This window comes from Rhipicephalus microplus, chromosome 2 (genome assembly GCF_043290135.1).
Source record: "Rhipicephalus microplus isolate Deutch F79 chromosome 2, USDA_Rmic, whole genome shotgun sequence".
Taxonomy (NCBI): domain Eukaryota; kingdom Metazoa; phylum Arthropoda; class Arachnida; order Ixodida; family Ixodidae; genus Rhipicephalus; species Rhipicephalus microplus.
The window spans coordinates 69,114,035-69,126,759 of NC_134701.1; the positions used below are offsets into that span (position 1 = coordinate 69,114,035).

At 43.5% G+C, this 12,725-nt stretch overlaps 1 protein-coding gene across 1 annotated transcript in view; it reads right to left on the reverse strand.

Moving 5' to 3' along the window:
* Positions 1 to 695: 695 nt before the first annotated feature.
* LOC119169860 (uncharacterized) overlaps positions 696 to 12,725 on the reverse strand; it is a 159,646-nt gene continuing 147,616 nt past the window's right edge. The window contains exon 8 of the mRNA XM_075886558.1: positions 696 to 925. Within this exon, the coding sequence (XP_075742673.1) occupies positions 792 to 925 (134 nt within the window). The 3' untranslated portion in view covers positions 696 to 791. The remainder of the gene's footprint in view (positions 926 to 12,725) is intronic.

Genomic DNA, 12,725 nt, shown 5'->3' on the forward strand with positions numbered 1-12,725 from the left:
GTCTGCTGCGGTGTACAGCTTTGTGAACGCTGCTCGTGCCACGGCCGGAGAAGACCAAGCGGCCGTGCTCGTGCAAAGCAGGAAACCTCGCCTTTGACTGCACGGCGTCTGCACAGCGGCATCCAACATATTTTGGGATTCTTATAGCTCAGCAAGCAAACAATAATTGATAAATCATTGCTACTACGACTTGCAGTAAATGTCTGACTTCACAATAACCGTAGTAGAAATTGCCAGCGACAAAATGTAGAGCCCCACCGAGCCGCCAAAGTGAGGCCGACGGAACGATGGCATGGGCTGGCTGGCTGGGCATCCCCCAAACGACAGTTAAGACGGATGCCGCATGGCGACACCACCATCTGTGAAAGTTATGAATCATATATCTATGTTGGTATAGCAGGTTCTCCCATCTCTGCCCTTCTTTCATATTACGCCATGGGGCCATAACAGCACCATGCCTGTCAAGTTAAGGAAATGTGGTATCGACGTCCAGATTGCAGGTCAATGTTACGTGAAGGCCCACAGGGGGACAAGACGTATTTTACAGTATGTTTGCAATATTCCCGATAATAAGCCAAGATGGAGGAGAGAGTGCCCATTACACCAAAGTTGTGTCTTCCTCTTTGGTGCGTCTCTTGGTGCGAAATATTTTTATAGCAATGGGATCAGCGACTCTAAGGGAACGTTCCTTTGGGTCTTATTTCCAACATTTTATTACAATGTATTAGCGTTGGATTACCCACTGGCCTCTGCAATGCAGTTCACTCGAGCAAGTTAGTTCTCCAAGGCCTTCAAGACGAGAACATCTGCTCTTGGGTGATTAAGCGCAACAGCATCGGCTTGTTGACTTTAGCAGTATCTGTCTTTGGCAGGGAATCAACGAAGAAGACACCGCCATGAAGGTGCTTGTGCGCGGCGAGATGACCTGCGTTCAAAAACCAGAATGAAAGTAGCATCTAGTTGATATTTTGAATGTCATCATCAAATGCTCTGCAGAAACTATAAGTGTACTGAACAAGTCATCAAGGCGACCTTGCTACTTGCATTTGGTAGAGCTGAATTTCATATTATGAATAAATCTTAGCTGGATGTATCAACCCTTTTCAAACAAAAAGTCGAAAACTCAAGTTTAAGGTCCACATGCGCTGGCCCATAATATTCGGTTTTCCTGAAAAAAAGCGCAAGAATCCACAATCAATATTTTAATAATTTGCAATGCTTTCCTTATTACTGCTACATGTTGAAAGTTATATGGTTTTTTGTATTTATTCGAACGTTATAAAAAAACATGGCTTATGGAAAACGACTGCATAATCTGCGGAGTGGGGCATCCATTTATACAACTCCAATCTCAAAGCCCACAGAAGCGTCGGTGAGGCGTACCACTTCCAAACTTGGTGACCTTAGTTGATTACAGCGAAAGCAGTTTGTAGCTCGGAAAAACAAAACAAAAAACCGTACGGTAGTGGTTACACGAGCGGTTTTCATTGGCTGCTACGGAATTCTCAGCATCATAACTAAGAACGCGCGCTATTGGCTGCATCGTGAGTTACGGCCTACATCTAGTCACATTCATGGCGCCCAGCGCCCGGGAATCAGTTTCTTCTGAAACCTTCCACATGAATATATGCCAGAGACAATTCTAGAAGAGCGCCGACGGTGGAAATGTAAGAGATCTTGAATTCACCGGTGCATAGGTGACGTCTTGGCACAAAAACAAGCCCGTGAGGCGGAGGGCCGGCAGCATCTGCGTACTGATGATCCGGCAGCCTTTTAAGCCGCGCTGAATCACGAACGAGAATGCAAGCGCCCGTGGTGGGCGTTTCCTGCAAACCACGCTGCCAAGTGAGCTCGCGATGTGAAACGCTTTCAACAACGCCGCGCCGAGCAATGAGTGCGTGGTTCTTGAACAAGAGGAAAGGCACCTAATTTCTTTCTGTATATAGGCGGCATGACGCAGTGCCTACGCCGAACAAGCGGCATTGCGGTGTCAAGGTGATGATTCCGGGAGCACGTGCACCGGGCCAATCGCCCGCTTTCGGCGGCACTTTTTGTAGCGGCAGTTTGGCTTCGGCAGCGAAGTCTGTCACCACCTGTGATTCGAAAACAATCACTCTCAATAACGAATCAAAAAACGCATTTTGCCGCTCATTACACTCCTCCATCTCCTTACTGATGCGAGAAAACAATGTGCGGCGATGAGCTAAACACTGCGACAAATACAAGCCAAACGTGTGTCTAAATTCATGAAGCACGAACATGTAACCAGTAATCTGAAAGGTTTCAGTTACACCTCCGATGGAACCCACTGCTGAACACCAGGGTCGCACGTTTCAGGTTTTGATGGGTACGGATCGCTTGAGCAATAATTTTTTTGTTTTCTTACCTCTTCTTTCGTAGAAAGCATTATTTAATAAATCATAGTCAAAGGAATTTTACTGCTGAATAGGGTACATAATTCATATGCCGTAGCCCAATGCAATAGAGACAGAGAAGGAGGGCACGCACCCTTAGAACAAACTTGCAACCTAAGAATTTATTGGCGATGACACTTGCCCTTCATAAAAGAGTAGATCAATAAAACTGAGGGGCAACATGTAAACACAGCAAAGGCAATGAGCCTGTTATCACCATTCACAATATTCTGCACCCGCCTTCGTCAAATATACCATTACATATACTTCTTTTCTTTTTGCTCATAAATATAAGCATGGCACTCCCACACTTTTTTCGTTCATTTCGTCAATTTGATGCCTTCAAATGTTTCGCGCTTTGTTTTTCTACTAATCCTGATGAGATAATAGGTGTTTTGAAGCATTCAGACAGAACCACGAGTCTGAAAGTGAACTTTTATATCAAGAGATAAACCTTTTTCAGCAGTGCTCTGGTGTTCCCTAAGTGTTTAGTTTTTCAACTTCCAGATTGACATATGTACACGCGTTCGTGTGTCAAAAGAACACAAAAGAGCTCCAATGAAACATTACACTGATTGGTTACAATTAAACGTCTTAAAGAAAGCTTGGTCTTTAGGTATATGAATATGGCTACTCCTCCTATTACATAATAGTTTTTGTTGATATTTCTCATAAAGAGGAAACCTCTAAGCTTTATAAAACAGGTAATATTACGCTTTTTAAGCAAAGTAATCACAAATGCTGCTATATTACGTTCCCTCCCCACACGCGCGACGAGCGATATTGGGCGATTACTACAGCTTACGCCGTGGTCGCGCACCGTGTTTGATATGTTGGCAGTGGACTACGCACTGCAGGCCGGAGAAGAGAGGAAGTGCAATCTAGCAGCACTTGTCTACCAGCCGAAACTTGTTACCTTTCTATTTTGCAAGAGATGACGCTGAAAGCGAACGTGTTTTCTTTTTCTGCCGGCAGATGGTACAGTAGGCACCCGCCACAGAGTGCGGAACATGCGCTCGCGTGTTCCCTTTCATAAGGAACGACAGTGTACATGCAGCGCAGTTGGTTCTTCTTGACTTACGCAAGAAGTTTTCAACGTAGCCAGTGTTTAGGCAAAAAATATGAGTAATAATATTGTTGGTGTTAAAGGTACACTGACCAGGTTTGACGATTTCAAACTGACAAGCGCAGTGCGTAGATGGGGCGGGCGTTCACGATCACGTCTGCGAAAATTTGCAATGCTAAGCGCAATAGAAATGGGTCAAATTGCAAGATAAATGCTGATCCTCTTTCCTTTCGCGGGAACACGCCCAGAGAATCAGGACATGACATGCAGGTATGAATTGCCCTACGTACACGAGAGCGCCGTGACGTTGGTCCTTTACGTAGACGACTGTGCTATGATGTTGCCAACAGTGCAGGTGACATGGCTAAAATTATTTAACACGACATGTGGAGTTTATACAAGATGTTGGTTCAAAAGATTAATAAGACTTGAGATAAATAATGAGACGCAATAAGGGAATGTGTGCGTCTTTATCGCATTCTTTTCCCGTAATTTGCAACGAGATGCGGGGCTAATGTGCCTGCCTTCCGCATGCGTTCGTGTCCCGGCGGTTTGCGCATCAAGCAGATGCATGTCTCGGAAAAGAGTTCAATGCTCCTGCCCATTCGAGCACTCATTAGGGACTTTTATCTGACCGATTTTGCGCTCCGTTTCTCTTTCCGCTCAACGTTACCGGATCGCAAGGCACGCTTTAAGCTTTAGCCATGCGTCATGTGGTCACTGCTATCCCTGCGCTATCGGTGCAAGAAAGTTTTTTTTGAACAAAGTAGACATAGTTCTATCTTGCAGCAAGATGGAAATACCTGATTTGGAAGAATGCATTCATTTACTGCTTGACTCATGAGCATTCCTTTTTCTTTTTTGTCACCTTCACGTGGAGCTGGACCAGAATCGAAGCCTTCAAGGCAGCCCAAACGCATTTCAAGCGCCCTACCGCAAGGCAGCGCGTTCACCGCGATGACTTGTGGCAAACAAAACTAAAAAGCTTTGCTAAATAGGTGTAAGAGTGACTGCTGGTAATCACCAAATGGTTACTGTTGTTAAAAAAACTGCTTAGTATCGGAGATTTGTGAAGTTTCTTTGTTGGAAATACCAAAAAAGCGTTCTAGATGCTCCTTTATGGTCTCAAGTGTCAGCTTTAGATCGTTTCGTGGAACTTCAGCCCATATGGCCGGATGCTCCAAGGAATTGGTGGTAACAAGATTTCGGAAGAGGTACAAATCCTTGTGTGTCTTGAAGTGTCGTCGGTGCTTGCGTGTTTCTTGAACAAGCACTGCGTTTACCGAGCAGTATGGACTTGTGGCACAAGAGGCTGCCATTTTGGTTGGTTCTGCTCAAGACACGTGATACTTCGCCCGGTACGACGTTCCACTCACACGCTCAGTGCCTGTCCGTATGACGCATGCGCAGTGGCGCAACCACCTACTGGCTGAGAGGAGCGGGAGCCAAAGTACAGTCAGCTAAAAGACCCTATAATATATGCTCATCAATTCTATCGTGTCTACGCCATTGTTTCAAACCATCCCGCAGAAAAAAGGCACATGCCCGAAAATAATGCTGGCCAACGAAACAACGTCGCTCGCGTGCTTGAGAGTTGGGCTTGTTCGGGCACGTCATGCGCACTTGACCTCATGGTCAGACGCCGGACGGGGTAAAGAACATATTTATCTTGCATACGCTACGCGGAGGAGCGGCAAGAGTTTAGAGCTCGCCTCCTCTCATCCTCGTTTTTCGCCGCTTTAAAGAAACAGTTTTCGCAGCTCGTAATGAATCGATTGCAAAAAAAATGCTTGTGGCATAATTCTCTTTATCGGACATGCAACTACTTCCACCCTTCCACGGTTTAACTAAAATTTCATATGGGGCCTCGGGAGCGGATTTTTAAAAGCCCCAGAACCAGGTCATGAGAGACGCCTTATAGAGGGCTCTTGATAATTCGACCACTTAGGGCTCTTGGACGTTCAAGTAAGTTTTTGAGCACAAGCCTCAGACGTTTTCGCTTCCCTCGAAAGTGCAGCCGCCGTGGTCGGGATCAAATCCCGCGACCTCCGCGTCAGCAGCCGGGTGCCTCAGCTGCTAAACCACCGTAGCAGGTAAAAGTCTATGAAGCACTATGAAGTCTATGAAGTATGTGTACAAGTCTATGAAGCAGGTATTTTATTCGTCATCATAAATTTTCTTCTAGAACTAATCTTTGATAAACGAAGGCCTTAAGTACATTTTGCGAACCAAATCTCTTGCACACTTGGCTGCATAGTTTGTTGAATAGATATAGTGCATCGTCGACACCGCAATCTAGTCAAGGAGGAGGAGGATTGAAAGAGGAAGGAGAGGGAGGTTAGAAATCTAGTCAAAATCATCGTGGTATCTATGCGCTGCCTGTGCCATGCAGTGAGGTGTGAGATTTTCTGCGATTTAGCAGTGGCTTGTAATCTACAAGAACGCTTATTATGACTCAAACATTTTGCTAAGGCACATGTCCTCTGAATTATGTGTGTCAGTTTGTTACCTGTTTTTCTAAACTTGATGGCACTTGGGAGCCTCCTAAATAAGGTGACCTCATTCCACAGGCGCCAAAGCAAAAAGGGGGGAGGTAAAAGGCAGGTGTACGGGGAATGGTGGAAGCAAATATATGTACAAAGAGTAAGCAGTAAACAGAAACAGAACAAGCACAAACGATAAATTCATCTTTTAAAACCGGAACTGTTTTAGGCGTGCATAGAGTGAGCCCACGTAGTGTACGCAAAACCTCGAGAATGTATACGCCACAAAACTTGAGCAAGCCACTGCAGTGTATAGTAAGTGCTAGGAAAAGCGACGACAATAGACAGATAGAGTGGAATGAGGAAAAAAGTTTAAGCCTGGAGCGAGTGAAGCGTAGTGAGAAGAGGAGCGCTGAGGAGGAGGGACAAGAAAAACTCTGCTCTGTTAAGTGGAAAGAAGGAGGAGGATATGAGTGGAGTGGAGTAGAAAAATTATGGGATGAAACGCAATAAAAGTTTAAAGTGGAATTCGAACCCACCACGATTCTAAAGTGAGCGTGGTAACCACTCGGCTATGGAAGTGCGGTAGCTTAAAAAGCATCTGTTGGAACCGCACGACTGCTTTGCTATGTACGAGAGAAGGAGAAAAGAACGGGGGTAAAGAGAAACAAATAACTGGACAATGAAAGATAGCAATAAAACATATAGAAAAAAAAGGAAGAGAGAGGGAGCAAAAACTTGTTATAGCTTTGTCCAGCATGTGGCACAAAGTTGTGGTGGCTGGGCTAGCTATAGCTGCGATTGTGAGTCGGCTTTCGGCCGAAAGCGCGAGAAAACACCGTTCCGCAAGCAGGTTGCTGGCACAGCGGGAGCCCAGCTCCATAACCAGGATATGTCTCGTCTCAATCGGGTCGTCTAAGCATTTACCTAAATTAAACTTCTAAGAAGTTCTGACTGTCTACATATAAAGCATAAAGCAACAGTGTATAAGAAATTGTCCTTCTGGAAGTTGTAAAAGCGACGTAAACCAAGAGCCTGTCTCTCTTGATTTGAACGTATAAAGAAAGTCAACGGAGAAATTTGTTTTATACATGACGCCATAATGTCAACGTTATTATAACCATAATATTTTGCGTAGAGATGGGCTGAAGTTAATGAATTTATTGCATTCACGGACATAGCACACTTTCGAGTTAATCGCGTAATCGAAGTGACAATTTGGAAAAGGCGATTTTGTTGGAGAGGAGTTTCGCATGCCGGATAATATTCATAAATACAGAGTAAGGTTTTTTCATCGCGTTATATGTGGATTCTTGCGGGCGGTGTTTTTATTCTGAACTCGGCAAAGAAGATGATTAGCTAGTTGTGTCTGTCTTAGTGTCGAAAAATTTATTTGTCTTCTTATTCTACAGATACGCAGACATATTTGAACTAAGTCTGTTGAACAAATCATCAGATCAAGCAGTACTCCAGACAGGAAGCACGTTCTTAACGATAATTTAATTTTAGCATTGTACGGCTTGTGAGAATTCTATAGAGGTGCTTCACGGGAAGGAACTTGCTAGTATTCCTACATTGCACAGTGATTCGAATAATCGAAAGAACGTTCACACGAGATATGTTATCGTTGAATCCTCGACAAAGAAAGAGCTGAGCAGAATACGCCAAGCTTATTCTGACAAATAGCGTCAAAGAGTCTTTGAGAAAAAGGATATTAACAACAGACTGCTCCCCACTATAGATGGAGCTGATGGCAAGAGTACTCTGATGATGACGGTCGGTATACTTTTCTTTAGGATGTAAAAACTAACAGTGGTGCGGTAGCCATTTATTAAGCATTTTTCAAGTGCGATAAAAGTTACATTCTAGTACAGACACGCTGCTTTGTGAAACACAAACTGAAAACCATACTTTACCTTACAAACACCTGCCTTGTTGAATTTTTTCCTGCCATCATGAGCACTGCCTTTAGGAAGCATAATTTAGTAAAAAGCACCAACTCGAGCTATTTCGCGGTCAAGCAGGCAAGGACCTGGACTCCCACCAGGTCACCTAGCCATAGGCTGTTCCACTCGTCAGCCAAATCCCATAACAACCACTTCAGGAGGAGCGCCGAAACGCGAGTTTGATATAGATGTCTGGATGCGAAACAATGTTGGCTAGCTTGGTATAAACCTTTATTTTTCAAAGAAAAACGTTTACTGATCTGTGCGATCCTTCATTTCATCTCTACGTCGCCTCCTGAGAGCGTACTTACTGCACCACTACATAATTCAGTAAAACCACATAAGAAAACGAGATATTCTTACATTTCTTTAGTGCGATGAGTCCAACACATTTATATTGTTAGCTATGCACGTATTCACTTTCATCAAGCGTAAGTCTGTAGCCGCGTGGCAAAGAGACTCGCTTTCAGAGCATGAAAACGCGCGATCAAGGCGAAGCAGTGCAAAGTAAATTTTCTTGTCTCATTCATTTATTATTTTATGACAATAATCTTCCCAGGGCTCTCAAAACACGACTGGTCTGATGAGACGGCAATGGTGAAGCCATGGTTTACCCCTGTAAGTGTAAAAGTTAGGCTAAATATCAGTCAACAGTTTGTTGTTCTCGGCGAAAGTATCGTATCTAAAAGAGCGTTGAACAATTGATATCCAATAACATTTGCATAGATGTGAAGCTTCTTCGGGAAAGTCATGACATAAAGGCATCTGAATTTCAACTCTGGAAACACAGTATCCCGGTGTTGCAAATGAAATATGCAATAAAATTCTGAAAAGGTAGTCTTTACGAAGATTACCACAAGTTAAAAATTTTGTTTTCCAGATCTGTGAATTAAGTTATTCTATAAAAGTACCTCTGTGGCACAATAACTAGCAATATATCAGAGAATACACATGTTTATAACATTTATATATCAGGTTTCCGAGAATTTCGCTTTCTAAGGCAGACTTTGCTGGAGGCTCTCCTAAATGCATGGGTAACTACTTATTACTCGCTAATTCATAGTACATTAGAATCTTTATGCATTTTGTGCAATGTTTTCGCCGAATGCAACACTGACACAGTACAAGTGTTGCACTACAAAGCAGTAAAATTCATTTTTTTCAAATATCACTCCACTGACTCCCCAATAAGTCTAAAGCTAACTAATATCAATTCAACAACGCAACCATAACGGCAAATGTATCAAGCGTAAACTTACGCTATGACTTCAAACCGTTTAAGCCTAAACCCACACTCTATTATAACTTTGTTCGAAGCACTGCGAACAAGGCATGGTCATGCTGAATCTTTAAGGCCTGATTGCACCAGAACTTTTCTTTTTCCCGTGCACATTCCCCGCGTACATTGATTCATTTTAGCGACTATAGTAACAAACTGGGAGAGCTTGCCAGATCTGTTCGAAATTAACGCTATTACACAATTAAAATACCATGAGTGTTGTCTCTTTGTTTCCTTGTTTCTCCTTCTCGCCTAAAACCATATCGAGCGCACGCACAGAAAAGCAGATTGTAATGCACTTAATAATGTTCTGGCTCCGCGTCAAAGCTGGCACAGGAGGAATATGGCGGTATAGTTTACGACAATTACACGCAGTTCAGAAAATACTACTTCTTTCATTACTCCAAAAGAGCATAACGAATGCGTCTTCCGCATTTATCTTTCCATTCCCAGAATACCCAGATAGTCTGACCAGTCAGTCCCTGAACTATATCAATGGGCCCAGTCGCCCCCACGTGAGGAGTTTGACGGTAATCTTCGAGTTTTTACAGACGAATCTGTATACACGGACAGCCAAAGTGGCTCTGCAGCTTTCTTTTGCCCTTCTACTGACGTCTGACGAGTGTTTCGCATATCGCGACCATCCTCTTCGACGACTGCGGAACTAGCTGCAATTGATGTTATGCTGAAATACCTAATAGACTAATTAGAAGAATCGAAGGTTATTATACACACAGTTTTTTGTGCTGCCCACAGCCGATTGTTTACAATTATATGCAGCATACACAGGTCGAAATATATGCAGCATCGTTAGCTCGGACACAACACGTATCACTAGTGGGATGTCTCTAATTTCCCATTGGATGCCTTTGCATGTTGGTATTTCTAGGAATAAAGAGGCGCATCACCTCGTTTCAACTTGTGCCCACAATGAGCGTGACTGCGAAGAAATTTCATGCAGGTTTGACAGCGCCTGTCTGCTGATCTGCCGACATTCTATAAAGCAGCATCTGGATGAGCGTGCCGCAAGCGGATTGTTTTCTCCTCCTATTCATGGTCATGCATCAACTCGTCGTGACGGAGCCCTGTTATATAATAGCTAAGACATAATTCTGTGTCAGCGAGCAAGCGATTATGCCGTCAAGGACGTGCGAGCAGTCCAAAATGTTTGTCGTGTGGCTTCTGTGAGACACTACAACACAACATTTTGGAATGTTTTCGATTCGTCGTGCAGAGGATACTACTCAAGAAGGGCTATGGACTCATTGAAATTAGGTGCATGACCCTTGATCATTGCCTCTTCCCAGAAGGTTGTGCTTCTAGGCGTGACCAGGCCCATCAAGCTCTAAACTTTCTTGAAGAAAACGAATATGATGTCGCGTGCATATACATTTTCTATGCGACCTCATTTGTGTTTATGTGTGTCTGACTTTTACCTTTTGTTCACTTTCTTCTTCTCTTTCTTTTTTCTTTCCCCCCGTTTTTTTATGTTTATCTTCCAGAAGGAGCTGGCAGGCGTTGTGCCCGTATAGAGGGTAGTTTCAGCCTGTTTTCACTCTATTTCCTCTGTGTCTTTGTGTTTCTTATGTACACAAACCAAATAAAAAATAGATAAATAAAACACTCAAAAATAAATAAATAAACGCTGTGTTGATACGTCAGTATTCGTATTGATCCGCTTAATTTGTACCATATGTACAATGTTGCTTAATCATTTCGATAAATGCGAAGCATTTATTAGCGAAGTTCAGCGACTGCGAGCGTATCTATCTATCTACCTATCTATCTATCTATCTATCTATCTATCTATCTATCTATCTATCTATCTATCTATCTATCCATTTATTTGTCTATCTATATAACCACTTACTTTTGGTTGCTCTTGTGGTCACCCCCATAACTTAGCGCGAACAAAAATTAGCTTGGAATGGTAAGATGGTTTCGCGAATATAACGCGCTGATCAAGACATTAGTAATGTCACAATACCGTCGCGTACGTCGTCGAACACTTCCAGCCAGACAGTGGCACTTACCTACGGGCGAGTATGTGCCGCTGGTGTGCGGGTACGTGCCACAGGTGATTGACACTTAGTATCTACCCAGAAAAGACGAGAACACACAGAGAGAGTTTTAAGGCGGTAGCGTTAAAAAATACCCGACATCGAGAGCGTCAACCACGATTGCAAAGAATAAATGTCAGGGTCCCAGGTGTAATCGAACCCAGGCGTTCTGCGTGGCATTGAATAATTTTACCATAGAGCTACGCCAGGCCTCTGCACTGCTTTTCGAATAGACGCTAATCTTCGTAAAACGTCACTATTGTGGTTGCTGTGATGCCTACCCAATTTTTAAACATTACATATGTGCTCCTTTGATACAGTCGTCACGTCGGTTAACGTCAATTCTGGTTAGTTACCATGCGCTAAAGTTTACCTATGTTGCAGTGTCTAGGGCCAGCATCCTCGCGAGCATCAGCGCTTCGTATGAGCTTCTGGTGTTGCTAATACGCAAGCTCCAGTTGGCATTGTTGCGCAACTGCAAACAAATGATTATATAAACATCTGCAACTCTTCAACATATGTCTGTGCGTGCAACATTTGTACACATATTTCGCATTATTTGATGACGTGTCGCTCAACAAAAAAATTGCAACACGTCACTACTGTGGTTGTTGTGATGCCTACCCAATTTTTAAACATTACATATGTGCTCCTTTGATACAGTCGTCACGTCGGGTTAACGTCAATTCTGGTTAGTTGTCATGCGCTGAAGTTTACTTATGTTGCAGTGTCTAGAGCCAACATCCTCCTTCCACATTTGTGGCGGAAAGTCAATTCCCAGGTAAGTGGGATCTGTGGAGGTTTTATTATTGTGTACTTTGTTTTCTCTAAGTCACTCGTCTTGGGCCCTTATCGGGGCCTCCAGAATGTCAAGAATAAATAAGTAAATCTACTGTAACAAATTATCCACACTAAACTGGTCACGCGCGTGACAAAAATGTTGTCTTTTCTTCCTTGTACGACTGAAAATGGGGCAAGTCGGTAACAATTCACCCGCAGTAAAGCCAAAACAAGGCAAAACAACCGGGAATGACAAAGAGTTGCAAGTGCGTGTTTTGTTTTCAATCATTGTTAGTCCCTGTTCACATGCTTCTTTTCGACTCTGCTTTTTCTTTGCTACGCGCAATCGTTTCATATGGCCATTTTCAAGATGGCGGGTTCTTGGCTTCACTTGAAGGCTTTCATTCCACTCCGACAATTTTAGTTGCCATCCTTCATATTCTGCCGCAAGAGACAGATTTACACCTAAGCCCGCCAATATGTTCAACGTCTAAGAAATTAAGCCACTCGTCATGCGCAGGAGACAAGTTCAGGATGATGTTGTATTTACGTTTACAACCTGCTAGTCATGAACAACCTGCAACCTAGTTATTTGCACTTCAGCAATATTTTCATCTTAGCTCCTCTGTGGTGGTCTAGTGGCTAAGGTACTCCGCTGCTGACCCGCAAGTCGCGGGATCGAATCTCGGCTGTGGCG